The sequence below is a fragment of the Zosterops lateralis genome (assembly GCF_965231275.1).
Source record: "Zosterops lateralis genome assembly, chromosome: 2".
NCBI classification, from domain to species: Eukaryota; Metazoa; Chordata; class Aves; order Passeriformes; family Zosteropidae; genus Zosterops; species Zosterops lateralis.
Window position 1 is genome coordinate 72,943,964 of NC_139763.1, and position 25,639 is coordinate 72,969,602.

Below are 25,639 nucleotides of genomic sequence, written 5' to 3' on the forward strand. Positions count from 1 at the left end.
ACACAGCTCTGCCTTCTCCCAGATTCCTGGGAAGGTCAGAGTGTCCTGCTATGTGTTCAGCACCTCCAGGAGCACTATTTTGGGCAAATAGCAGTGCTACATGCTTAGCAAGATCTCTTGGTTTTTTGCAAAGAGCCATTTCTTGCTTTGAGCAGGAGGCTTTGTGCTCCCAAGCTCACCGCTGTGTAATGGGATATGAACTCAGTCTTCACCCTGCCCTACACAAGCCCAAACAGCAACATCTGTAGCATCAGCACAGCATCTACATCTGTCTGGGGCAGGCCAGTTACCTTAGTTTCTGCCATGCATATAACTTCCTTCTCTTTCTCTCTCCCATTAACTTAGGGAAGAAGGACCATTGTCTATCATTAGACAAAGCCCTGGGTCAAACTAGTGGAACTCTCCTTGCACACAAACTATTGAGCCCATGAATTTGAGGAAACTCCTGCCACTAAGCAGAGAGATAGTTTGTTTTGCTGATTCACACAGTAGTTTTGTGGTTTCCCTCATTTGGCAGATCATGGCAGCTAATGGATAGAGGAAGTATTGCTGTTGAGGTTTACACCAGGAGAGTGATATCTGACAATGATGATGGCCAGTGGGAAGCATAACAGGGATGAAGCTCCTGCTAAGAAGCAGGAACTGAGTGTATGAGTAGGGAGGATGATATTTGGCATTTACTTGAGGGGCAAGGGCAGTTGGGTCTCAAAGGTGGTAGTGCTGAGCTCAACCATTAATAGCAAACTGATTGTTTTAACTGGAGTATCTGGCTTGAAGAGATCAATGCTCAGGATGTTGGGAAAGCCCTTGTCTTCCACTCTGCAGGGTGGAAGAAGCAGCAGCCTGAGCCTGAACTGCTCCCTGCGCACCAGGGAGAGCAGTGTGGGGTTCCCACCAGAGTTCCCCCAGTGTGTGCCTGCTGCTGGCTCTAGCTGGTGTCACTGCAGAGGTGCATTCCCCACCTTCTCAGCTTACTGAATTTAAGAGCTCAAGGTTACCTTGCATTCCTCCTTCCCAGCCTCTTTTCAGTTTTTTGTTTGCTTGCTCTCTAAACTCATGCTTAACCCCCCATTCTGCCCACATGTTCTGCTCCCAAGGCTTAATTACTTTTTGTACTTTCAGGTAACACCCTCCTCTATTCCAAAAGCCTGGCTTCTGTGCTTGTTGCAAATGATTATTCTTGTTTTTGAGAAAATAAAGGGTTTACTTTTCATGTAAAAATAGCTTTATTATTTCCATATGCAAGGAGAAATCAGGGCAGGCATGTTTCCAGGTCGGCCTGGAGATGGGGTTGGATAGTGAAACCACCTGTTCCAAAAATGAGCTGGAGCCGGCAACAGTTCTTGATCTGCTGAGCAAAGCTAACTGCCTTGGAGGGAGGTGGGATACCTTTTTTGGGTGCACATGCATCGTGCTGGTATTCTTCTGCTCTGGAGAGGAGTCAAGCATTGCCATAATGAGCATTTTACTCTGTTAAGTGCTTGTGTTTGTTTTACAGTTTTCTCATAATCAGGTTCTTTCGGTAATTGTAGGCTTTAGTTTTGCATAAAAGATTACAAAGGAAAGGTTCTTAAGACACAGTTCTATACTGCAAGAATATCTGAGTAGAAGACATTTGCAGTCTTGTATTGTTCCAAGATTGTGCTCAGTTGGCAACTGTACTTTGGATTTTGTTGTCTATAGTAGCCTTCCTGTGAATCTTATTGCCATGTGTTCCTAGATTTATATGAATGTGATGTGGATCTTTTTCATCTTTCTATTTTGCTCGGTCATATTCTTACTTCCTTTAGGTGTATTTTAGAGGTCTCTTTAAGGCTTTTAAAATTAGTCAGCTTGAATTTTTCCTTTAGCTTCACAAAAGTCACTACAGAAGTAAAAAAAGCACAGAAGGGGAATTACAGGCAGCATTAAAAATGTTCCTTCAGAACAGAAAAGCAGATTTAACATGAATTAAAAAACTCAGCTCTGTTTCAGAGTTGCAAAAGCTCTTTTATTCACTAGAGAACTGTTAAAGCTAGTAATTTTTGGCATAGTATCGGTCAGGGAAGCGTGACAAAGTGCAGTGGAATGCACTGAGCTGTGATCCAGCTTGTAGTGTTATACGACTTCTAGTGTATGGAGCATTGCAGGAAGTGCTGCAGGGGGATGGGAAGGCCTTTTAATTTCATCAGCTATGGAGTAACAGTGTCCTTCCTCAGACCCCACCTGCAATAACAGAGGGTCCGCCTTGGTTGCTTGGGTCAGAAGACAAAAAGTGAGGTTTTTGCCTCCAGAATCTGCTCAGAACCCATCTGTTGTCTGAGCACCTCTGTGCAGAATGCAGTGAGATGTGAAAGTTGTGTGAAAGCAGTGTGTTTGGGATTACAGATCAACTATGCATATAGATTGGGATCGTATCACCAGCCCCACCATGCTAGAATATGAAGATTTGTGAGCTGAATTTCTGCCCTCACTGGAATCAGCTGTAAAATTCCCAGTGATTTCATCAGGTGAGAGTTTTGCTGCCTATTTTGAGTAATAAAAGAGTCCTCCTGTTTCACCAGTACACACACATGCTAAGTCCATTTATTGAGACTTGGGGTTTGGCACAGATTTTGTCCTTAAATGGAAGTATGTTCAATTTTCTTTAATATTGGTTGCTTGGATTTCAGGTTGCATGCATGACTGAATAACCAGTTCTAATAACCAGCCAAGATACTCCTGTAACTTGTAGCATACCTGGTAGTCTCCCTCTTTCTTCTCTAAATCATGATGTCAGTGTTCACAGAATTTTCCAAGCATTTGTAATGACATTATAAAAAAAAATGATCACACCTTTCCTAGCAGAACAAGATCTTTGGTTTATGACCTGCATGTTAGACTCATAAAACCTCAGTGTTATACGGATGGTATTACCAGTGTAAATGGCTAACAAGAGTTTTACTACTCACTTTAGTTTTCACATTTGCGTTGCAGTGAAAATCAAATAAAAAGCCACCATTTCACCCCGAGATTGGAGTAAAGCTGTTTGGTGCAACATTGTTGTAAAAAATTAGTTCTCTACCCAGAAGGCATTATAAGCTGGATTGATTTATCTAGAGTAGAGATGTAAGAAGATTGCAATGCAGAAAAGATGAAAGGATAATGATGTTCAGTGGTTTTATTGTTTGCATAGACATCTCTGCCGTTCTTACTGTCTGCTTATTTAACATCCTACAAGAGGACACCTTGAGGTTGACTGAAAAAATGGCTAAATGTTCAGGGCAGGAGTCAATAAGTAGTCAGCTGGTGGGACGTCCCAGTCCATCTGCTTTGGGTTGGAAAGAATGCTAAGTCACTTGGTGGAGAGATGGCTTAGATGGAGGCATTGTAATACTCATTGAAAGCTCATTTGGCTTTTAGCGCATAGATCCTATTTAAAATTTAGGCTGCTGGATTATTACGGTCTAGGGTACTTTTACTCTAGTTTCCTGGCTGTAAACTTCTGCAGAGAAAAGCTGCAAGTTGAAAACTGACTATTAAAATTGATATACAGGAATCATTATAGTCATTCAAGTAATGGGCTACGTATGGAACTACTATGGCTGTATTACTGTTTTCTTTTGCAAGGCAGTTCTTCAGATAGTTCCAACAATCTCAGCTATTGCATGTTCTGAAACATAAATCCTACACATTTCATTTGTGGGAAAACATGCCTGAATTCAGGTTTTCACACATAGTTTTCTATGTGTGTGTATATATATATGTATGCACATACTTCTAAGCCTGCCTATCATTAGCCTCTGTAGTTAGTCTCTGAAGGTGATGGCAGACACTGGAGAGCTTGATTAAAAGTAATTAACCATAGTGCCAACAATTTTAAATGCTGATGGATGCCTTGGAGAAGAGGAATAGACAGTTACAATGCCTGTTACAGGAAGCAGATGTTGGCCTTGGAAGCATTGCTTGAATACTGCTGTTCAGGAGTCACTGCATCTGTGACTCTGCATCTCACAGCACTGTCCAGGGCAGTGTGCACACAGCTGGAAGCACAAGTAAGTGGAAGTGAGGAAAGACCGTTTCTCTGGAGCTGTAGAAACTACTCCAAGATGACCTCTCAGTGTAGAATGAACCTGATCATCAAAATACAAGGGACTGTCTCCATGTGTCATCATTATGGAGCTTTAGCTTTGTTTTTGCACTTGGCATTCTTGAAGAATACAAACACAGCTCTTCCCATGAACCTGCAGTGTGGTATGATGCAGGGACATGTTTAACAGTACTTGGCAACACACAGGTTAGCAGGCAGTAGGAGGACTGTCTCCACCCAGTTCTCTTAGGGCAAGTTTAGGAAGTTGAAAATTGATTGCCTAACCAGGCATATGTCCTTACCTTTGGCAGCTGTGTCAAACTTTACTTCCTGCAGAAATCAAGACATTCATCTGTGCACTGCTGCACATTATTGAGTCTTAGTTTCTGGAATTCTGTCTTACGAATTTTCCCTCCCATGCCATGTAGTGTTGTGCTTGCTGCTGCTAGTGTTACCCCATTAAAGCATGGGCCAGTTTCATTCTGCTTCTGAAATACTCAAGAAGAACCACTCAGTGTGGTTTTGCTGTAGGCCTCAATTTTAAGAATATGTTTCCTCAAGGAAGAAAAGTGATCATTTGTCTCTTTTTGTTTCTTAATATTTTGCACCCTTAAGATCTTAGAAGAAACACTGCTGTCTTTAAATAGTATTTAGGCAACTGAGCATGGGCTATTGAAATGATGGTTGTAAGATTTACAGAACCACAGAATGAGTCAGGTTTGATGGGACCACAGTGGGTCATCTGGTTCAACTTTCCTGCTCAAGCAGGGCCATCCTAGAGCACATGGCGCAGGATTTGTGTCCAGATGGCTCTTGAATATCTCCAGTAAGGGAGACTCCACAACTTCTCTGGGCAATCTGTTCCTGTGCTTGGTCACCTGCATGGTAAAGTAGTTCCACCTTATGCTCAAGTGGAACTTCTGTGCATCAGTTTCTTCCTGTTGCCTGTTGTCCTATTGCTTGGCACTACTGAGAAGAGCCTGGATCCATCCTCTTGACACCCTCCCTTTATACATTTATATACATTGTTGAGGTTTTCTCTGTTTTCCCTTCTCAAGGCCGAACAGCCCAGCTCCCTCAGTCTCTACTCAGAACAGATGCTCTGGCACCTAAATCATCTTTGTAACGCTCTGCTGGGCCCCCTCCAGGAGCTCTGTGTCTTTGTCCATGTACTGAGGAGCCCAGGCCTGGACACAGCACTCCAGATGTGCCTCACCAGGGCAGAGTAGAAGAGCAGGATCACCTCCCCTGACCTGCTGGCCCTGCTCTTCCTAATGCACCCCAGGATCCCAGTGGCCTTCTTGGCCACAAGAGCACTGCTGACTCATGGACAGCTTGTTGTCCACCAGGACCCTCAGGTCCTTCTCCACAGAGCTGCTTTCCAGCAGGTCCCCTCCAGCCTATGATGGTGCCTGTGGTTATTCCTCCCCAGGTGCAGAACTCTGCATTTGCCTCTTGAATTCCAGACAGTTCCTCTCTGCCCATCTTTCCAACCTGTCAAGGTCCTTGTGGGGGGCTCCACCGACCTCTGGGGTATTGGCCACTCCTCCCAGATTTGTGTCATCAGTGAGCATTTGCCAAAATGATACTGGCCAAGTACTGAACTTAATAGTAATAATGAAGTGTGAAAAACAATTGGCAGTTCTCCTATCAAATTATATAGGTTGAAAGCATTGGAAAATATGAATCTCCTAGAAGTTTGAATACAGACTGGAAGGAGAGAGGTGAGGAATACTGGTCCCCTGCCAGCATTACTGAGAACTACTAAGCAAATGTGTCAATACTAAGCAAATGTGTCAACCCTAAGTGACTTATTCGAGAGAGTGTATCTGTTTGAACTTTCTCAAACTCCCTCTTCAGACTTCAGTTGTGAAGGAAGGATGAGTAGAATCATGTCCTCCACTCCTCTTTCCTCCCTCTCTTTTGTTTCAGTTTAATCAGGTTCAGACTTCTCTAGAGTTCAAAATACTGTATTTTCATAAGAAATATAGTTGCTGTGGAATAGATCCAATATATTCTAGAGTGTTAGAGGGTTTTTATTGGCTTGATACAGTGGGATTTATTTTTTTTTTACTTCTCCTGTGGTTTAAAATTACTCTTCTAACATGTTGATTTATAACCTGTCATGTAAGATTGTTTCCCCTTGGCTATATCTTTTTAAATGATCAGCTGTATTTCTGAAAAATGTCCTAGTTTTGCCTTGAAATATTGGGTGATAACTGTACAAGTAAGGGAGGGATTAGTTTGTTAAACTTAGTATGATACCAACATACAAAATACAGCAATTAAAATCTTTCTTAATGCAACACAGAGGCCAAAAAAAGAAAAAGAAAAACCTTATGTTCTGAGCAATCACAAGCATATTCCCTTCACCTGGGAAGTCTGTAGGCTGATGTGAAGGAAGTAAAGGAGACTCCTGGGCTGGAGCTCCAGGAGAGCAGCTTTTGTTGTTGTTGCTGCCAGAGCCGCCCGTCTTCCCTCTTGTTTCTCCCCAGTTCACTCTGGCAAGCTGTGCCAGCGCTGTGTTTGTGGAGCTGAGCAGTGACTGATCAGAGAAGTGATCCAGGATAAAAATATTTTTTGGTATGATGGGAGGGACACAAGCACAATTGAGGGGTACGACAGAGGGAAGGCACAGAAAGCAGCAGAGAAGTTAAGAGTGGTGGCAGCTGCCTTGGCTGTCAACCACCATCAGAGGAAATGCCGAGAGAAAGCTCAGCCTTGCACTCACATGCTCTCCTCCTTCCAGCTGTGCTCCAGAAAGGGCCATCTGCTCCATGCTGTGTTATCTTACTCCTCCTCTCAGGACTTCATACTGCCCCAGCTGAGCTGCTGCTGGAGTTAACCCTGACTGTCATGGGGCAAAATGCTTCAACAGCTGAATCACGGGTCTGTGCTAACCCAGCTGGCTCTGGTGGCAAGTGTGGTCAGGAAAGGGAGAAGCAGGCAATACCTCCAGCACAGGGAGAAGTGACAGGCAGCCAGGGACAAGACAGAAATAGTTTTCTGCCAACACACTTGCAGCTGGAGCAGATATGTGAATAGTAAGTTATGAATGCTAAAAGTATTGATGTGGTTGTTTTCTACATTTCTGTGCTGATTTCATTGATGGCTCGTGGCAGGTTTGTGAGATGATACTAATTGAGGAGAATCTTCCCAGAGGATTTCTTTTCTTACAACAACCTAAAATACATCTCACAGCTTTTGCATGTAAATGGAGTGGAATGAGAAAGATGCTTCTTCAGGACTGTGTGTCTTGACTGTTAAAGTGTGCCACTTGGCTGGTAGCCATCAGAAGTAACATTGAGGTGAACTGAGTAAAGATACTGTTAAAGGGGAAAAAAACAATTTTAAAAAGGACAGTTTCAACGATAATGTGAAAACCTAGAAACAAATAGTTTTATACTTTCATATATACTTTTGAAAATAATTGCACAATGAAAGCAAAGCTGGGTAACTTAGTTGTTTCAGTTCCTTTCGGTTCTGTTCAACACTGTCTAATATTTATCCTGTACTCTCTGTGTTGAACTGGACTTGGATTCCTGCTTACATTGTTCTTCTAGGACACTAATTTAAGCATGTGTTGCTAACTGGCTTCAATTTATTTTACATTTATTTATTTATTTATTTGTTTACTCTATTTCTATGCTTCTCTATTCTCATAGAACACAGTAAAGGATCAGTGGAGTGAAGCATTATCATGAAGAAGTAGTCTTTTCTTCATGCTTTTCTTCAATTTTGGGGACCTCAGTGGGCATTTCTCCCTCCCCCTGGTAGCTCCCAATCTGAAGAAGATGCAGCTGCTCTCTTTGGGGAATTGTTTACCTCTCTGTGGAATCTTGTCCTGGTCAGCTATGTGCTAAGAATGTGAATAATTTTGCTGCGGCTGCTTTACATGTAAAAAGCTGGACCTTAAGATATTTTATCCAGCTGAGGCTTTTCTTTCTTTCTTTCTTTCTTTCTTTCTTTCTTTCTTTCTTTCTTTCTTTCTTTCTTTCTTTCTTTCTTTCTTTCTTTCTTTCTTTCTTTCTTTCTTTCTTTCTTTCTTTCTTTCTTTCTTTCTTTCTTTCTTTCTTTCTTTCTTTCTTTCTTTCTTTCTTTCTTTCTTTCTCTTTTTCTTCTTTTGCCTCTAGCACTGGTAGATTTGAGTTTTATCTTGCAACTGCAGAAAGCTGTGGTAACTTTGAGTCGTATAAAGCATTTAGTACAAAGAGATTTTTTTGTAGCCTTGAAAATCATTAAATGTCAGTCAGTGCTGTATAGTAGTTCTTACTTTTGGAGCTGTAGTTATATATATGTATTTGATAGAGTTAATGAAACTTAGTCAAGAGCTACATGGAGACTTCTGGAAAATGTCTAATGAGATCCCTAGTGCTGCAGTGTATATTGCATTACAAGATTGATTTTAAAATGTTAAAAACTGAATGAATGACTTTTTATATTTTATAATGAGAATTTGGGGAGAAAAAACAAAGACAGCATTACAACTAACTCTTAAAATTCAAAATGCCATTTTTTTTTAAATAGTATTTTATGTAAAAGTTTTGCCTCTTTGTACTCTGAACATTAAATATGGCAAGTTGCCTTGCACAGCACTTGCATTCTCTGTGTGTGTCTCTCTACAGAAAAATATTAGGAATCTTATCTCAAGATAAAACCCAGATGTTTCTTCAGTCATGTGAGATGTGGTGTGTTCCACTGGGAGGCTGAGAAAGTTGCCTTCATTTGTCTCACAGTAGAGCTCTATTTCTCTGATACATTCTTTATTTTAGACTCTGCATTACTGCTTGATGTCAGTTGGGGTCCCATTGTGGTACAAATCCTCAAAGGAGAGAACAGTTCACTAGTAATGAATTCCAGCCAGATATCCTGGAGGTTTTATAAGTTCTTTTAAAGTACTCCCCAAAGAAAAATTAGGGGAACCAAACTCTCATAAACTTCTAAAGGCCGTATCAGGAATACACTGGAACCTTGTTTGAAAAATTGTTAGTACTTGACCTTGAATATAAATGGACAGCTTAATTTTGCTGTCTTCACTTGAATTTTCCTTGCCTTGGAGGTTTTAAAACAACACTTCAAAGTTCTAATGGTTTAAAACTGAACAAACCACCATGTAATGTTACAAGAAAAAGCAGGTAGAAGAGTGTCACTCTTTAAACGTTAAAATCTTATGAAGTAAAAGAAAATTTGTAATGCCTTCAGTAGGTAGCTCAATAAAAGTGACAGAGGCACTGTTAACAGGAATAGGTGCAAAATTCAATTTGTAGAGTTGAAGATGGAGGAATGCAATAAACAGTACTAATGCATTGTAAATTTGTAGCACCATGTAACTTTGTGGGTAACAACTGTCTCTGACAGCACAAAAAAACTCTCTCAGTCTTTGACACAATTTTTTCTATGCTTTGGGGCTTTGTTCCTAGACAGCAAACTTCATAACTCATCTTGCTGCATCTAAATACCCAGTTGACAAGTTCCTCGTATCCAATTTGTCTAAGAAATAATTTGTAAAGTCTGTGAATATCTGTGGAAATCCTGTTTTCTACGTAACTCAATATATATGTATCTTTTTAGTAAAAAGAAGAGCAGTGAGAAGCCCTCATCTTGGTGTCTGAAAAGAAACACTTTGCTACACAAATAGCATTATTGTAAATGTAATGCCAGCCAAGTGTGTTTTTTGCTAATGCGTGAGCAATAAAATTAGCAAACACATCACTTGCTGCTAATGAAGAGGAATAAGCTCATCATGAAACCTTCACTGAACTGCTATTCTATCCAGCTTGATTTACTCACCCTGATAGAGTAAGAAACTGCTGTCTCCAACAAAAACAAAAAAAAGCCCACAAACAAACAAGGCTGGGGGGAGATACCTGTGCTAACAGGACGGGGTCATGCTATCATTCTCATAGCTCAGGATGTGAAAAGAAGGTCTAGAGGAGGGCATGGATGGCCTGCTGATCTTGCAGCAAATATGCCCTGGTTGCTAATAAGTGTAAATAGTAATACCACAAAATATCCCACCTGAGAGAAAGAACATGAGAGAACCCAGTTGCAAGAGAAGATTGAAATCAAGCTGCTATTTTGCAGGAATTTGCCATCTTAATGTATTTAGTGATTTAAGATGCATTGTATCAGGAATAGGTGAGGTTTTGGTTTTTATGTTTTAAGATTGTACACCTTGAGTGTAGAGACCTTCATTTGGACTCCCGACATGCAGAGTGGTAGGTTAATATCTTATTCATGGCCGGATTCCATATATGAGGATCCTGGCTCACAACTGGCAGTGAAGCTGTCCTGGGGCACCTTTCTGGAAACAACAGTGTTGTTCTGCTGTGTGCTGCACCGTTCCCTTGAGGCTGGGCTCAGTTCTACCTCAACTCTGCAGATTCCTTCTGAGCAAGGCTCTTTGCTGTGTTCTGTGTGTGTTGAGAGTTTGTGAGATTCCAGTGGAATCAATAAACTCCTGAAGGCAGCTTGCTATGACGTGGTTTTTTTTTTTTTTTTCCCCAGGAACTGGTATAGGTTCTTTGCTGGGTGCTGCAGTGTTATTAATATCCTCAGATTAATACTTAGGGTGGTATTAATATCAGCACGGTTGGCCGAATTTGCAATGTTTCATTAGGCTGAGTCAGACAAGGGCAAAAGTGGAGGAATTAGTCTGGCTAAAGTCTACCCATTCTCTTGGGTGGGAAAACTTTCTGATTGTATTGGTGATGTGCACAGCACCTCCTTTCCTGCTCTGCTAATTACTTCAATGTGCTTTATGAGGAAACGATAATAAAAACACTTCCTGTGTGTGTTACTGTTCTTGTCTTTTCAAGCTGAATTCTGTCTTTAAATTGAGTTTCTGGACTCATTGTTGCTTTCAGGATGTAAATCATGCCAATCCAGAGGAAAGTTTGAAACCAAATGGAGACTGGGTTTTTTATACCAAGAATTTGAAGATTCTTGCCCTGTGCATACCTTCCTCCTAGTTATGAAGGCTGTAACACCTGATATTGTTTGCTACTAGCTTTTGGCAAATTCTGCTGCTCAGTGCTGCTGCTGAAAGCGTTTGCTTCCCTCTACATCAACTCCACTGCTTTACTGTTAGGATGAAGAAAGTAGAAAACAGGGAGATGGGAGGTGTGGTATTTAATATTTTAGTAAGATGAATTAAAATCCAGAGGCTTAGTAAAATACTCTACTGGCTTGGACTTCTGTGCCATGTAGAAAGGATTTGCTTTAGAGTACCAGGTAGGTAACTCCTGTTCTTTGAGTTATAGTTGTAACCATCAGAGTTTGCCCAGTGTTGGGCTTGGTATGAAAAGGGGATGATGTGTGTGATCACACTTCTAGTTACTAAAAAACGTGAACAGGAACCTGAAAAAGGGTTTCAGTGAACATTACAGGAAGATGATAGTGATGCTTGGTTTGAGAGAATTCATGAGTTTATACTTGAATTTGTTTACAAATTGCCCTCTGTTTCCTTTCCCTCAGGGTTCAAAAGCTGTTGTAGGATGCTACTTTACCTTTCCAACACCAAAGGTGTGGATAAATAGTGCTGTGCCTTGCCTTGTGAGATCAGGAGAAGCTCTTAAGCCACACTGGTTAATGCAAGGCATGTGGCTGAATCACTGTGTGACAGAATACAGGTCACTACAGTGGCTGCCAGACAGGAGTCAACTGGAGCCCAGGCTGAAACTGCTACAGACTGTGTCCAGAGGCTGGGAAGTTCCCTGTTTCTCAACCAAAGTGAGAGGGTTTCAGGGAAGTAACACAGGATCTTTGAAAAGGAGTTATGCACGCAGTTGCACGTGTGTGCGTGTGCATTCACTCATGCATGAAGTAAGCAAAGCTCTCCCATGCTGCTCTGTAATGTAAACCTGGCAGTGCAGTGACTTGTAAATGCTGCTTACGACAGGATTGGTCTCACTATAAGGTTTCTGAATTAGCACACAATATTGCTCCTGCTCCAGTGCTAAGGAAAGATTAGGAGAGATTTGTCCAACTTCAAACTTTCTGTCTGTTGATGGACCTGACATGGGTCATTTGGTTAGACTTGAACTCTAAATAGTTTAAATAGCTCTCCAATGAGCATGCTTCAAGAGTAATGAGGAACAGTTAGGGCTGTATATACAATTGTTTGTTCTGTTTTAAATTAGAAATCCTTTTCAAAATAGGATTCTTCTCTTGTGTCTGTGTAGGGCTCAGCACAGTGCAGAAGGCTTTGGGGTGCCATCACAGTAGAAAGGATTTTGTGCAGTTAGGAGATAATTTGAGCACTGTAGAAGTACAAGTACGTTTCCCCTTCCTCCTTTATTGCATCATTAATGTAAACCTGACCCCTGTGAATTTTGGAATATAGATAGTCCTCGAGTACTTCATGTTCAAAATGGAATGCTGTGTGCTTGCTCCTCACAACTGTCTGTTGATGTGGGATCTGAAGTAGTGTGTTTTCCAGAAGGGGAATTTTCTGTACAAGGGGAACTACTACTATTGCCTTTTACTGTTGGCCAAGTATGATTGCTAAACCAGGAGTGTGTGCTCTTTGAAAAGCTGGGGGAGCAAGCAGGTGCCTTCAGAAAGGGTTATTAGAGCCTTTGAGGTAGGCAGCAAATCACCACAGATCTTGGATGTTTACAGTATCACCCCCTTCACCAAATGTCTGGGGAAATAAGGCTTGTGCCATCACCTTTTCAGACTCAGATGTGCTTTTTCCAAGGCTGGTGTGGACAGGGAGAACAGGTTGTCACTGCTCCTCAGGTCCATCTATTAAGTTGCCTCCATGATAAAGTTCACTGCACCTTTGTCCCCTTCCTTTTCATGTCTGTGTCCTGGCTGGAAGAGAGCAGCTCAGGTCTGTATTTCCTTCCCAGACTACTTGAAAGAAAGAAAAAAAGAAAAGTGATATTCGTGGTGGCTCTTAGTTATTTTCACTCAGTTTATTATTGTTCTTAATGTTGTGGTCTCTCTTTCCTTGCCTGTTAGTTCTTTCATGGCACGTGAGCTTTGTGCTGGGTGCAGCTTTGTTGCTTGGAGCAGGACCTCTTCCAACTTCCTTCAGCCTTCCCCTTTCCTAAAGCCCTTCCCTTTGGCCTCCCCCTTTACAAATTCTTTCCAGAGTGCCTGATGTGCTTCCACAAATGGTACAATAAATGGAAATGTAAATATAACTATAACTAAATTACTTGTTTAGTTGACTGGTGACACAAATAAGAGGCTTCTTAATTTTTACATACTGTTTTTAGGGGATTCAGTTGAAATTAGATTAAGGGAAATATTCTACACAGATGTGCACACATTATGTAATACCTGAATGTGTGTCAGTACATACGCACTCTCTGGGACATCAACAGGAGTTGTCTGATGAAATTTTCTGATTGGATTTGAAAATGGGCATTGCAATGCCTGTGTGTTTTCTCTTTAAACAGATTGCATCTCTTGAATAGTTCATCAGAACTTCTTGAAATGTTTACATATGCTCTCTTTTCTGGAGATGCCTTGTTATAAATACTTCCTTCATTTTACAGGCATTTGTTTGGAAATATGTTGAGCAGCCGCACTTGGTTTATTTCCAAATGTCTTAACTTTGGGACCATGGATTGGCTTTTAGCCTGCAGTTCATATCTCTCCTTTTCAGGGGAAGAGCCATATTTGAGCAACTCTTGGAACAAAAGGACTGTAGTGTAAAATGGGAGGTGTCCCCCATGAAAACCCATGGCCAAACACAGTGTGTCTTGCATTGAGCTGTGGTGGGGGAATGGACTATACAGCCTTAGTTAAAAGAACAAACAAATACCAGGAAAAAAAAAAAAAGTTCTATGCCACTAGGTAGTCTAAGTTGCATAGTGTTATAAAGTATTTTTGATGTAACTAGTACCTTTTGTGTTACCTGACAAGGAGTTATGTCATATTTTCAGTTGCTGTTCTCAACGCCATTTTTTTTCTCTCTTACCCTTTATAAATTGGTGTAGGTGTTATGGTAGCTGTCCTTTATAAGTATCCTGCTGCTAAATCTATATAGCACTTTTTTCTTCTCTTGGAAGAACTTACACAGTTTTGATTAGTCATCAACTTAAGGAGAAGCAGCTGGGAAAAAACAGTAGAAAAGTCTTTTCTGTGATACTTGTGAAAGAACTTTGTATTCACTCTAGGGCTACTAAAATATAAAAACTAAATGATAGATTTCAAATATTGTTATCACTTTTCTAATTCATTTGTTTGATTTTTAACCATCCAGAGTTTTTTTAAATCCCAAAAGATAGAAACACTTTCTTCACCAAAAGGGGTTTTGAATGTGAAAAAACATAACCAGATGATCTGGTTACTTTTGCTTTATTTTGTCTCATTCCTTCCATAGCAATAGTAAATATAGTTATGGGAGGAATATAGTTAGACATCAGGGAGAATTTATTCACAGAAAGGGTGATTAAGCGTTGGAGTGGACTGCCCAGGGAGGTGGTAGAGTCACCGTCTGTGGGTCTAGGTGACATTGTGATGTTCAGTCAGAAGTTGGATTTGATGATCTTGAAGGTCTTTTGCAACTTTTGTGATTCTTCTCTGAAATGTGCCATATTCTCTGGCTTTGAGGATTAAGGTAATTTATTTCAGAGTTGGCTTGTGGTGGTCTTGATACAAGAGTTTCTGTACTGGGACCCAGTAGAATTGACACTTCAACCCTCCAACATGTTTTTGCCTAGTGCTCCAAGTTGCATATTTTGGCCTGGATTTAATTACCTTACTTATTAATAATAAGTTGTCATGCTGCTATAAACACAGCAATAATAGGATCCCATTATACTGAATGCTGTACAAAGAGAGTAGTAAATACATCAGTCTTCTATAGGTGACTGGCTAAATAAAGACTAAAAGTGTTGGAAGGCAAACAGAATGAGCAGTGGCATATCAATGACTGTCACATTAGATTTATTTTTATTTGTTTTTCTTCTGATAGGACATATTCTAGAGCACTGTATAATTTTAAAAATCCTCCCTCTGTTTTTTGCACATACTCCCTTTGTTAGTTGTGCAAATATCCCTTGAAAATGTATATAAAAAACGTATGAGTAAAGCTGTTCCTTACCTGCAATACCCCATTCCTAATTTACAGTCATGTATTTTTTTTAATATGTTGATGTGATTTAATTTAGTGAGTCTTACGTTTTGTCCTGTGTCTATATTCTTCTTCTGTCTGCCCAGTTTTATGTACTACAGTGTATCCCCTCTGCATACTTTAACCCATAAGCCTGCTGTGAGGGGGAAAAAAAAGGAAGGAAGCACTCTGACAATGTGAGGTGGTAATGCACAGTCAGTGCAAAGCAGAGCTAGAGCATCCAGCCAAAAGAATGGATGACCTTCAGAGCTGGAGTGGTAGTAGAATGGAAAATAATTCAGGAGCACAAAAAGTAGAAGTGCTTTAAGCAAGGACTAAAAGCCAGGATTAAAGCCCCGAGCGACTTCATCACAAGGATGACTTTTCCACCACTGTTTGTCATCAAGAATGGTGTGTGCAGCTCTTATCAAAATCATGTCCCAGTCTGATCTTCCTTGATACAGAGGTGGGCTACTACACCAATAAAGGGAACAAAAATCCTATTTAACAAAAGAAAACAAATTCAGCCATGGAGGCCAAGCTGTGAGAATCTCTTAGGATGAAGGGGGCTCACTGTAGATAACAGCAGAACTGCTGTGAAAAAACAAATCTAAAATCAGAGGCAATAAACTGACCCTGCATAATTTAGGCTGAGAGGGAGGTTTATTACTGCCTAAGCAGGATAGCAGGAGAAGCATGTAACGGGAGCAGTGGGGGCAGAAAACCCTTAACTAATTATGGGGTAGATGTCCATTAGTTTCTGAATGGGTCGCATGGTTTCAGAATGGACTAAGTGATGCTGCAGCACTCAGTAGGTTTCTGCCTCTGTTAATTTCCTCCTGCATTTTGGATGCACTAAAACTGAAAAGCACTGATGATACTCAGGATAATATCTTAATTATGTAGCCAGAATATTTTAATCAAGGTTATGGTTGGAATGGGAGTTTATGTGCAAAATTTAGCCCTGATGTTAGCAACCTGAAAACAGGCAAAACAAAAGTAGAGTGCAAAATTGGATGAAGTGTCCAACTAGAGAATAATTACAGAGAGAGAATATTGCAAAATAGGTTTCTCTGTTCTGTGGGGCTGCAGCAGTTCTGATAGAGTACATTGTACACATTGTTTCCTGAACTGCTTGGGTTTCGCATGCTTAAAATCATGAATGAAAAATCCTGCAATGGGGGGCTATCGCAGAAAGGCTTCTAATCAATGCTGGATCATGTCTTTTGGCATGAGCTTTATGTTTTTCCCTTCTGCAGGGAACCTGTATCTGTTTCCTGCATCTGTCACCCATCCTTCTTAGTGAATGGAAAGCAAGTAATTAATTTTTGTTGTTGTTAGCAATTAATTACCCTTGCCAAATTTTGGAGGACCTATTGTTTCCTTCAGACACAATGTTCTTGGGAAAAAGTCTTACTTATTGTAACCTCTTGTGCAATCTTCACTTGGATGATAAATACATCTTGGCAACAAGGAGCTTTCTGAATGAAAAATGTTGCTGGACAACCCTGTAGTACAGCAAGAACGCAAACCTCTGCCAATGCTGGTGGAGTGCAGCCAGGCGGGAGGGTAAAATGGGGAAAGCCTTTCACACTGCCTGCAGAGCACAGAGTGAGATGAAGTCTTTATATGCACACATCCAAATACCTGTTTACCATCAAATGAGGTTTTTTCTATTGAGCATCTGAGCTCAAAGGTGGCCTTCCTTATGGCAGAATCCTGAAATCTGTTGGAAAGCTGCCATCTACCAGTGCAAGATTGGGGAGATGACAGAGAGCGTGTGGACCTGGCAGCAGTGAGGTATAGGTAGTCCACTACAGGAATTGGCTGGGAAACTCCACCCTCCCCATTTTTCTACTTCAGTCCACAAATTTGGGATCCCGCAGTTTCCTCAGTCTGTTTTGTGGTTCATGGCCTGACTCTGGTTTTCCATTAGATCTGTCCAAAACCATAGCTGACCACTGAAACCTTGTCTTAATATTGCAGCTGTTACATTAATTGCAGCATTTTTCACATTAATTGTAAATGCACACTTTTCCCCTTGTAGCTCTTCACCTTTATTTTTTCTGGTTGATATTTTCATCAATACTTAGTGATGTCTGGAATCAAAAAGGTGCATAAAAACCCTGCACAGAAAGATGTTTGAATCCTCCAGAGATATAGAGAGAATGAGCTGGGCCTGGGAGCACTCTGTTCTCTTGTGGTTTCTGTGCACACTGCCAGGGGCTGGTGTTTCTCCATGGGCCTGGCAGCTGCTGTGGGGCAGAAGAGCACAGCCAGCAGCCAAGTTTCTCAACCCACACTGTGGCTGACAGCGCTTGGCCTCGTCAAAAGGAAACAATCTGAAGCAGAGGGCCCAATGCAGTGTACCTTGCAGTTAATGGAAATCTTTGTTGACCTCAGTGGGAGCTGGATTTGATCCTGTGCCTACTTGAGTGTTTTGATGTTGGCTACAGCTCCAACTGGCTTTTTTTCCCCTGGCTCATTTCTGCTTCCTTTTTTCCCCTTCTCTTTCTAAAGTGTGTTTACCTTCCAGTGGTGTAAAATCAAGGAAGCTCCATTCGTGTCACTGTAGCTGGGCACTTTTATCCTCGCCCACTGTCTGTCCTCATTTCCTCAGCCTTTCTACTGTCTATGATTTGCAGGATTTTGGCACTGATTTCCCTCCTTTTTGAGCCATTCTGCTCCTTCTCACAAACACCCTCCATCTCACTTAAGCCTCTGCTCTCCAACGAGTGTAATTGTTTAATCCATCTTCTGCCCTTCTTCCTCAACCTCAAAACAGTCCTTAATATTGATTTCTGGCAAATGCAGCCCCAGCTCTCCAGGGAGCCAACTTCCCCTTCAGCAGGCTCCTGGAGGCCAGCCCTTTGCTGCCTCATGCCAGCCACACTTCTGTGCTCGGCACAGCTCATCCCTGTGTTGCCCATAGGAAGGAGAAGGCTACCATGCCTCAGGAGCCAGCAGCCACCTTGGGCAGAGCACACTCTCTGTGATCCTCAGCCACACATCAGCATGTCCTCTGTCCCTAAGAAAAAGGTGATGGGACTAATGGAGCTGTTTTCATGTGACTGCCAGAGAGAAGAGAGCTGTGGGCATGGACAGTGGCAATGGGCAAAACAATGCAGAAGAGGACAAAGGACAGCTGCAGCACTGCTGGAGCTTCTTGTGGCCCTCCACTCTCCTTAAGTACCACATGCCCCCAGAGAGATTTGTCTCTCAGGGTGGAGAATTGTGATTATATATCATCTGCCTCTGAGGAAAACGTTTTTCCTTTTGTATGTGGATTTTTTGATTTTTTTTTTCTTTTGGTCACTCTCCATTTGCTTGGAGATGATGTGAGGTTTTTGTGCATTAGTATCAGAAACTTGGCTTATTGGTGTCTAATGAGAATTACAGGGTAAAGGGCCCAAGCTGTGGGATTCTGTACAGGAGAATCACAGGTGTTCTTTTGAAGTACAAAAAAACTTACTTCATTTTTTCCAGCAGAAATGTAAATGCTGAGCAAACAGGGTGTGTAATGAGGAAACCCTTTGGAGGGTGGGAGCTGACCTAATGAAAGATGAGAAGTGGGGAGCTGGAGCACAAGGCTGCTATTGCACTGGGGTTTTGCATGGGTGACATTGCCACTGACACACCTGCTGGTCCCTTAGGTTATCTAGGCTCTTGCTGGCCTCTTAAGTTATCCAGCTGTGCACCATGGAATGTATTGTGCCTATTCCATCACATTATTCCCACTGAAGTTTAAATATGAATCCCTAAACTGTGCTGAAGGTAGAACATGCAGCTTCAGGAAGGCTAGTGTCATTTTTAATCTGCTTTTCAGACACAGGCAATGGCAAATGAGGAGAACATTTACAGCATGCTTTCATAGATGGTATCACTATGCTGGTGATAAAAAATTCTTCTATTTTATCTCCTTTGAATTGTATACAGCCAGCACAGATCAGAGAGGGAGGAATGGACCATGTGGACTGTTTTATTAATCATTAATACAATCATTACCCAATATCCAAACCAGCCCAAATATGCTTACAGAGAACATTTAATTTAGGAAACTAAGACTTGTGACCTAAGGTTAGATCCAACTGCAGTAAATGGGACAGAGTATGTTAGCAGCCGTGTGGAACAGGGCTGGAAAGCCCAGAGTCCCTGGATGATGAGAATGGTGAGCACTAGGATGTGAATTTGCTAATACTTTAGAAATGTATCCACAAGAAGAAAAAAAGAAAGAGGAAGAAACATTGTGGGAAATTCTTTCCTTCATACATAATATTTTTCTGTTGATTTAAAATTGCTCTTAGTTATGTGTTGATGCCAGTGAAGTATTTCAGCTATAGGAAATGTAAAACCAACTACTGCCTTTCTATGAATCATGAGTCATAAATTGTATGAAAAATATTCAGCCTGCTATAGCTGTTCCATAAGCAGAACCTCTGACTAATGAAGAAACTGCTGCCGTTTTGGGGGGAGTAGGAGGGGTCTGAGTTAAGCAAAACAAGATGCCAAGTGCCCGCACGTAGCTCTGTGCTAGGTGTGAATTGATGTCATTTGAGATGGGCCTCCCTTGCTAAGTAAACAGTTAGCGGGTGTTTGACGTGCCCTTTGCTCCAGCTGGAGCTCCCCACTGCCAGCAGTGTCCAGAGCTGACCCGCGGGAGAGCCATGCACCGGTGCCAACCCAGCTGCCACATCTGCAGCCAGGCCAGGGGGACACAACCTCCGCCTGATTCAGCGCTCGGTGGGCAGGTTACAATGACAGAGTTCCCCTAAAAATAGCAATAAAGTGGCAAGAGAATAGGATACTGACATTTGCAGGCAAATGCTTGGTGGCATTCATTTCATTCAGCTTCAGCCATCTAGGAGCTGGGAGTTCAGTTCAAGTTAGTTACCTGCTCATGTGTCACTAAGGTAGTTCTCCTCATACCTGTTCTAGGACTTACCTTTTGGAGGTGATTGTAGAAAGGTCCTCAGCAACTACTTTTGAGTAGATATCCAGCTTTCTGAGGGGTGAAGTTCTGTGAATTAAATTCAACATTAAAGCTCTGGATTTCAGTTTCTCCATCATTTCACAAAAGACCATGCAGCCTCATGAGCAATTTTGTGAATTTTGCTTTGCAACCATGCAGTACTAGAGTCATTGAAAGGTGTTTAATATACCTGAGCTATAAGTAAAGGTACAAACAAACTGCAAGGAGCTGTAGAGCAGGGATTGTTAACCATGGTTGTGTTTGAAACTTAGCTGGAGCATTCATATTTGCCCCAGTTTTAGTTTTCAGGCTGTGTGTCTGGCACCCATATTAACTTCTCAGTGATGGACAAATGCACAATAAAATACAGCTAAAAAGACTGACAGTGTAGCTTTCAGTTTGGGATGCCCATTCATTTTCCAGACAAATCGTGGATGATGTCCTAGGTGTTCTGAAAACAGCAGTTTTTCTTCCCTATTGATTCTAGTGAGCAGAAATCAACCTCTGCATAATTAGCTTCTTTGTGGTATTTGTGAAACGATAAAGTTTTTATTGTGTTCAGGTGTGTGACTAAGAGACATGCTCTCAAATACTAACAGCTAAATTTTCATTTCATTTCATCCATTGTGAAACTATGCTGCCTTTTCCATACCCGATTCAAAAATTGTTTTAAGGCCTCTCAAAGTACATATTTTAATTTGAGGCTTCTTTAATTGCCAGATTCCAGGTGGGTTGTGTGTTTTGTTATTTTCTTCTTAAAATTTTTGAGTTGTGTAAGGCATGCAAATGCTTTCAAAATATGAGTCCATTTGGCTTCAGGCAGCTGTGATCTGGTGTTTAAAATGTTCCTGTTAATGTGAGAACACTTACTGCTTTCCAGCTTGTGCTTGGGTTTTGTCACAACGTGATTCAATTCTTGTTTGCTTTGTACAGGAGATGGCTGTCCGAGCACTGAAGCAGACAGGGAGCAGAAGTATTGAGGCAGCCCTGGAGTACATCAGTAAGATGAGCTACTTGGACCCTAGAAATGAACAGATAGTACGTGTAATTAAGCAAACCTCACCAGGTGAGCATGATTTTTTTTTGTTTGTTTGTTTTAATTGTGTTCTTTCTTACAAAAAGCGAGTTTTTAAAGTACTGGGGAGAAGTGTTGGACAGCTGTGTTCCATAGCAGTCTTGTAGGAGACAGTGAAGTGACCTGGCCTTGCGAGGCCAGCTGGGCTGGAACCTCAGTACAGCTCACCTGCTTCCAAAGATTTGTCTCTGTACACATTCGTAGTCCACCTTCTTAAACAGAAATCTGTTGTTTGAATCTAAATATTCCCCCACTGGACCAGAACAGACTTACTGGTATACATATCTAGGGGGTGGACATCATATCTCTCTTGACATCAAGATTATTTGCAAGCTGAATTATGTGCCCCAAAGAAGGACAGTAATTGCTGCTACTTTGTTTTGTGGCCACTGATAAGGGAAAGCAAAGTCAGCTTGCCCCGAGGCTTAGCATGAATCCTGCTGACAGAGATGACAAATGGGTCTTGTGGCTGCCTCCCACTTCCAGGCCAGAGTAGCCACTTTTTAGGATGCTTGGGATTGCCATAGCCTCACCCACGGCATCTCACTGTGTCCCAGCAGATGAGCTGTCAGGGATGTTGTAAGAACAGCCTCAGTAATGCTGGCCTTGTGTTATCATAGGAGAAAGAGCTGCCAATCACAGATTTCACTTTGAAGATCTCTGATTATTTGTTCAACCTGATTCCATTTCAAAACATTGCATTCTTTTTGAAGGTGTCATTTAGTGTGGTGCGCACCCTTGGTGTGCAGACTGTGCATAAACCTGTCTTAATACCATGCATGTCCCTGTGTGTCTGTAGGCAACAGGGCTTGTGTGTTAAGGTGAGGAGCCTGCAGCTGTGCTCAGGTGTGCTGCATCTGGCCCAGCTGGGATGTGCTGTGCTGCAAAAAGTTTGTAATCCACTGTTCAAGCCTGTTGGTTCAGTACGACTATTCTTACAGGCTTTGTGAAGTCAGTATTTTAAAAGGAAATAGTTTAGGCATAAATGGGCCAAGTCCCGTGATTTGTGAGAGCTAAAGAACCAGAAGGGGAACAAAAACATAACAACAGCACAGAGTCTCCCCTTGTCTTTTTAGCACAGCCAGTGCTTTATACACCTGCAATTTGTCCTCAGATCAAAGAACTGATGAAAAGTGCTGTTAACACTTCTACTGTAGGAATGCTGCTATCTTGTCTCTGCACATTCTTCAAGCTAAGATTAATATGTTGACACCCTGAAAGGTTTTCCTTCCCAACAGATGGAAGATGAGTAGTATGAGGGGGTATGCTGTATCCAACAAGAATACAGGACAAACTGTATGATGACTTTGTTTAAATGAAGAAGGAAAGAGGGATTTTCGAGAATGATGGAAGAGAGAGACGTAAACAGAAAACTAGTGTGAGCAGGCGGCTCAGTGTGCAGAAGATGGACTATGTGAGGGCCTAGTAGTTTATAGCAATATTGACTTTAAGTTGTATAGAAAGTCCTTCCAGGAGCTTTTGTTCCTCCCATTGTTGTACTTAACACTCTGCTCTGTAGCTTCTTTCTGTCTGAGAGCAATGACTGCTAATACTGGCCCAGCTTTAAGAAACAGGTTGTAGAGTCTGATGAGTTCATAGTTAGGGAATTTGTGCTTCTATTTTCATGATTTGATAGGACTCCCTGATGATTCCTGGCATGAACATTATTGTGAGCCAGTAGCTCATTATCAGTAGGAATACTTGGCACCTATAACTTTAAATGTTCAGAGTGCTTGATTTAGATTTTGAAAGGTGTTTTTATAACACACACTCCCTGAGCAGTGTGCATGTGTGTGTGTGTGTATGTATAGATGCATGAGAAATACGAAGTAATTGGTTCACTGAATTGTTTCCTAACATTCTTCTGTGGTTTTTTTATAAAGGAAAGGGTATTGTGCCAAATAACGTAACCCGCAGGCCAAGCTTTGAAGGATCAAATGAATCTTTTCCGTCCTACCATCAAATCAGTAATGCAGCCTATGAAGGGACAGGCTTTGGAGCAGAAGGTGCAAATATGCTTACTGAGGTTCCAAGGCCATACATGGACTATTTAATCTCTACTTCTCAGTCTTCAGCTATGACTGCTCCTGTACAGCGACCCTCTGGAGTAGGTGCTCACAGCACACCAACGAGCCATCAGCAGAAAGCCTACCCTGCAAATATGGAGTCTTCTGTGATTAATTATCCAGTGGCTAATCACAGCAGTCAGGCCTTGCAGCTGCAGGCATCCCATGGCTGCAACAGCCAACATTACAGCAGGCAGCACATGATGGTGCAGGGGGAACCTATGGGATATGGTGTTCAGCGGAGTCCATCCTTCCAAAACAAGATGCAGCAGGAGGGGGGATATGCCAATCTCCCAAATAAAGGGGCAGTTGTTCAGAACAATACTGGTCATGCATTTCAGCAGGCACCAGCAGGCCTGTATATCTCCCATTCTCATCACAAACAGACAAGTCCTTCTTCTCATCAAATGCATGTGATATCCAGAGGTCCAGCCTTTGCTAATGATTTTTCAGACAGTCCACCACAAAATCTATTAACTCCATCTAGAAATAGCCTAAACATGGACCTCTATGACATGAATAATCCTCAAGTTCAGCAGTGGCAAGCAGCAACAGCATCTCGCAGAGATTCTTTACAAAACCCAGGAATAGAAACATCTCCACGGCAACATGTATCCTTCAGACCTGATGCCACTGTGCCGAGCAGAACAAACTCCTTCAACAACCACCAGCAGCAGCCACAAGTGACAGTGTCTATGAGACAGGTTCCTCCAGGAAAACCCGATCCTTCTATTACATCTCCAAACACCATCACGGCAGTCACGTCTGCTCATATCCTCCAGCCAGTGAAGAGCATGCGAGTGATGAGACCAGAGCCTCAGACTGCAGTGGGACCTTCCCATCCTGGCTGGTTGCCTGCACAGGCACCGGCTGTGGATGGCTTGGAGATCATGGAGCAGCATGTGCCACCACCTGGAGCAGCTAATGCCTATCAGCTGGATGTGGATTATGGTAACCAGGAGCTGCGTTGTCCACCCCCACCCTATCCCAAGCATTTGTTACTTCCTGGCACCTCTGAGCAGTTTGATATCAACTGCTTGTGCATGGGTGTGGAGCAGACTCTGCGTGTGGTCCCCAGTTCAACAAGCAACAAGGCTGAGGAGAGCAGCGAGCGAAATGATAAAAGCAGCAAGAGCACTAAAGCTGAAAAACCAAGCAAAGATAAAAAGCAGATTCAGACGTCTCCGGTGCCTGTGCGAAAAAACGGCAAAGATGAGGAAAAGCGAGAATCCCGAATAAAGAGCTACTCACCTTTTGCCTTCAAGTTCTACATGGAGCAACATGTAGAGAACGTCATAAAGACCTACCAGCAGAAAATTAACAGAAGGTTACAACTGGAGCAAGAAATGGCAAAAGTAATTCTTGTTTTTTTTATAATAACATCTAATAGGGTCAAATTGATTATTGCTATTTTTAATTTGTAAAAAAAATTCGTAAAGGCGGAATTCACTGAAGTAGTAGGTATCAGACACTTCTCTATACCAGACTATGTCCACTTAGGAGTGTGGATGCAGGTCTGGGAGGCTGTTTGAAAAGCCTGAGATTTGAAATGGGATTTCCTTGTACCAGAAAAGTAAAATGAAGTAAATCCCCCCCCATATTATAGGTAAGAACTTAAAAGGCAGGCTTGAGGCTGAGATAATTCTGTCAATACTTTGGCATCTCTTGCAAAACTCTTTGCTCTAGTTCTTCCTCCTGTTCCATGTTTGCTGCTCATTCACTAAAGCCATGGTTCAGCTTGGCAGTCACTGTGCCATATTTTCAGATGACTGTGTAATACGTGACTGAAAGTTGTCTGCTGAACACATGGAAGTAATAATGCCGTGCAAGTAACCATATTGGGCCATCTTGAATTGATTTTGGGACCGCTGCCAGAACTTGTTCTAGAGGCAGGTCTCAGGAAGATGCATTTTGAGTGATAGAACTTCTTTCATGCCTAACTGTAGCTCTTGAATCTAAGCTGACTCTCTGATAGTGCTGCTGAAAACAAAGCTGCCAAACTCTGATGGTTGGTCTGGCAGTTGTGTTTTTAATTTTTACTTGTGGAAGAGGGTTTTTTTTTCTTCCTAGGCATGACTGGAATATGACTACTCTACTTTTGCATTGAAGGATAAGCTCTAAGGAAAGCTGTTATTAAAGCATAATGGGTAATAATTAACTGCCCAATCTTCCCTAGCACGCTCAGTTTCCAGAGTCAATTGATTCGACGCTCACATTGCACCAGAAAACTCAGGAGTTTGTTGAGGTTAGAATTAAAAGAATATTCTTGGAAAATCTTTTGAAATGTTGGCATTTTACTGACAGTTAATAGTTTGTCCTCACTGCAAGTACAGGTTGTATTGTGTTGTTTGAATTTAGTGAATATTTTCCTGAGACTGAGATAGGGGATGATCTCTAGAGAGAGATAACA

The 25,639-nt window shown here is 41.8% G+C and overlaps 1 protein-coding gene across 2 annotated transcripts in view; it reads left to right on the forward strand.

Moving 5' to 3' along the window:
• The window catches only part of LATS2 (large tumor suppressor kinase 2), a 48,755-nt gene that overhangs the window by 15,386 nt on the left and 7,730 nt on the right, over window positions 1-25,639 (forward strand). For both annotated transcript variants that reach the window (XR_014589438.1, XM_083855890.1), the window contains exons 3-4: window positions 21,022-21,154; window positions 23,047-24,584. Coding sequence is in view for 1 of the 2 variants with exons in the window: in XM_083855890.1 (XP_083712016.1) it covers window positions 21,022-21,154; window positions 23,047-24,584 (1,671 nt within the window). In the remaining variant the exon portion in view is untranslated. The remainder of the gene's footprint in view (window positions 1-21,021; window positions 21,155-23,046; window positions 24,585-25,639) is intronic.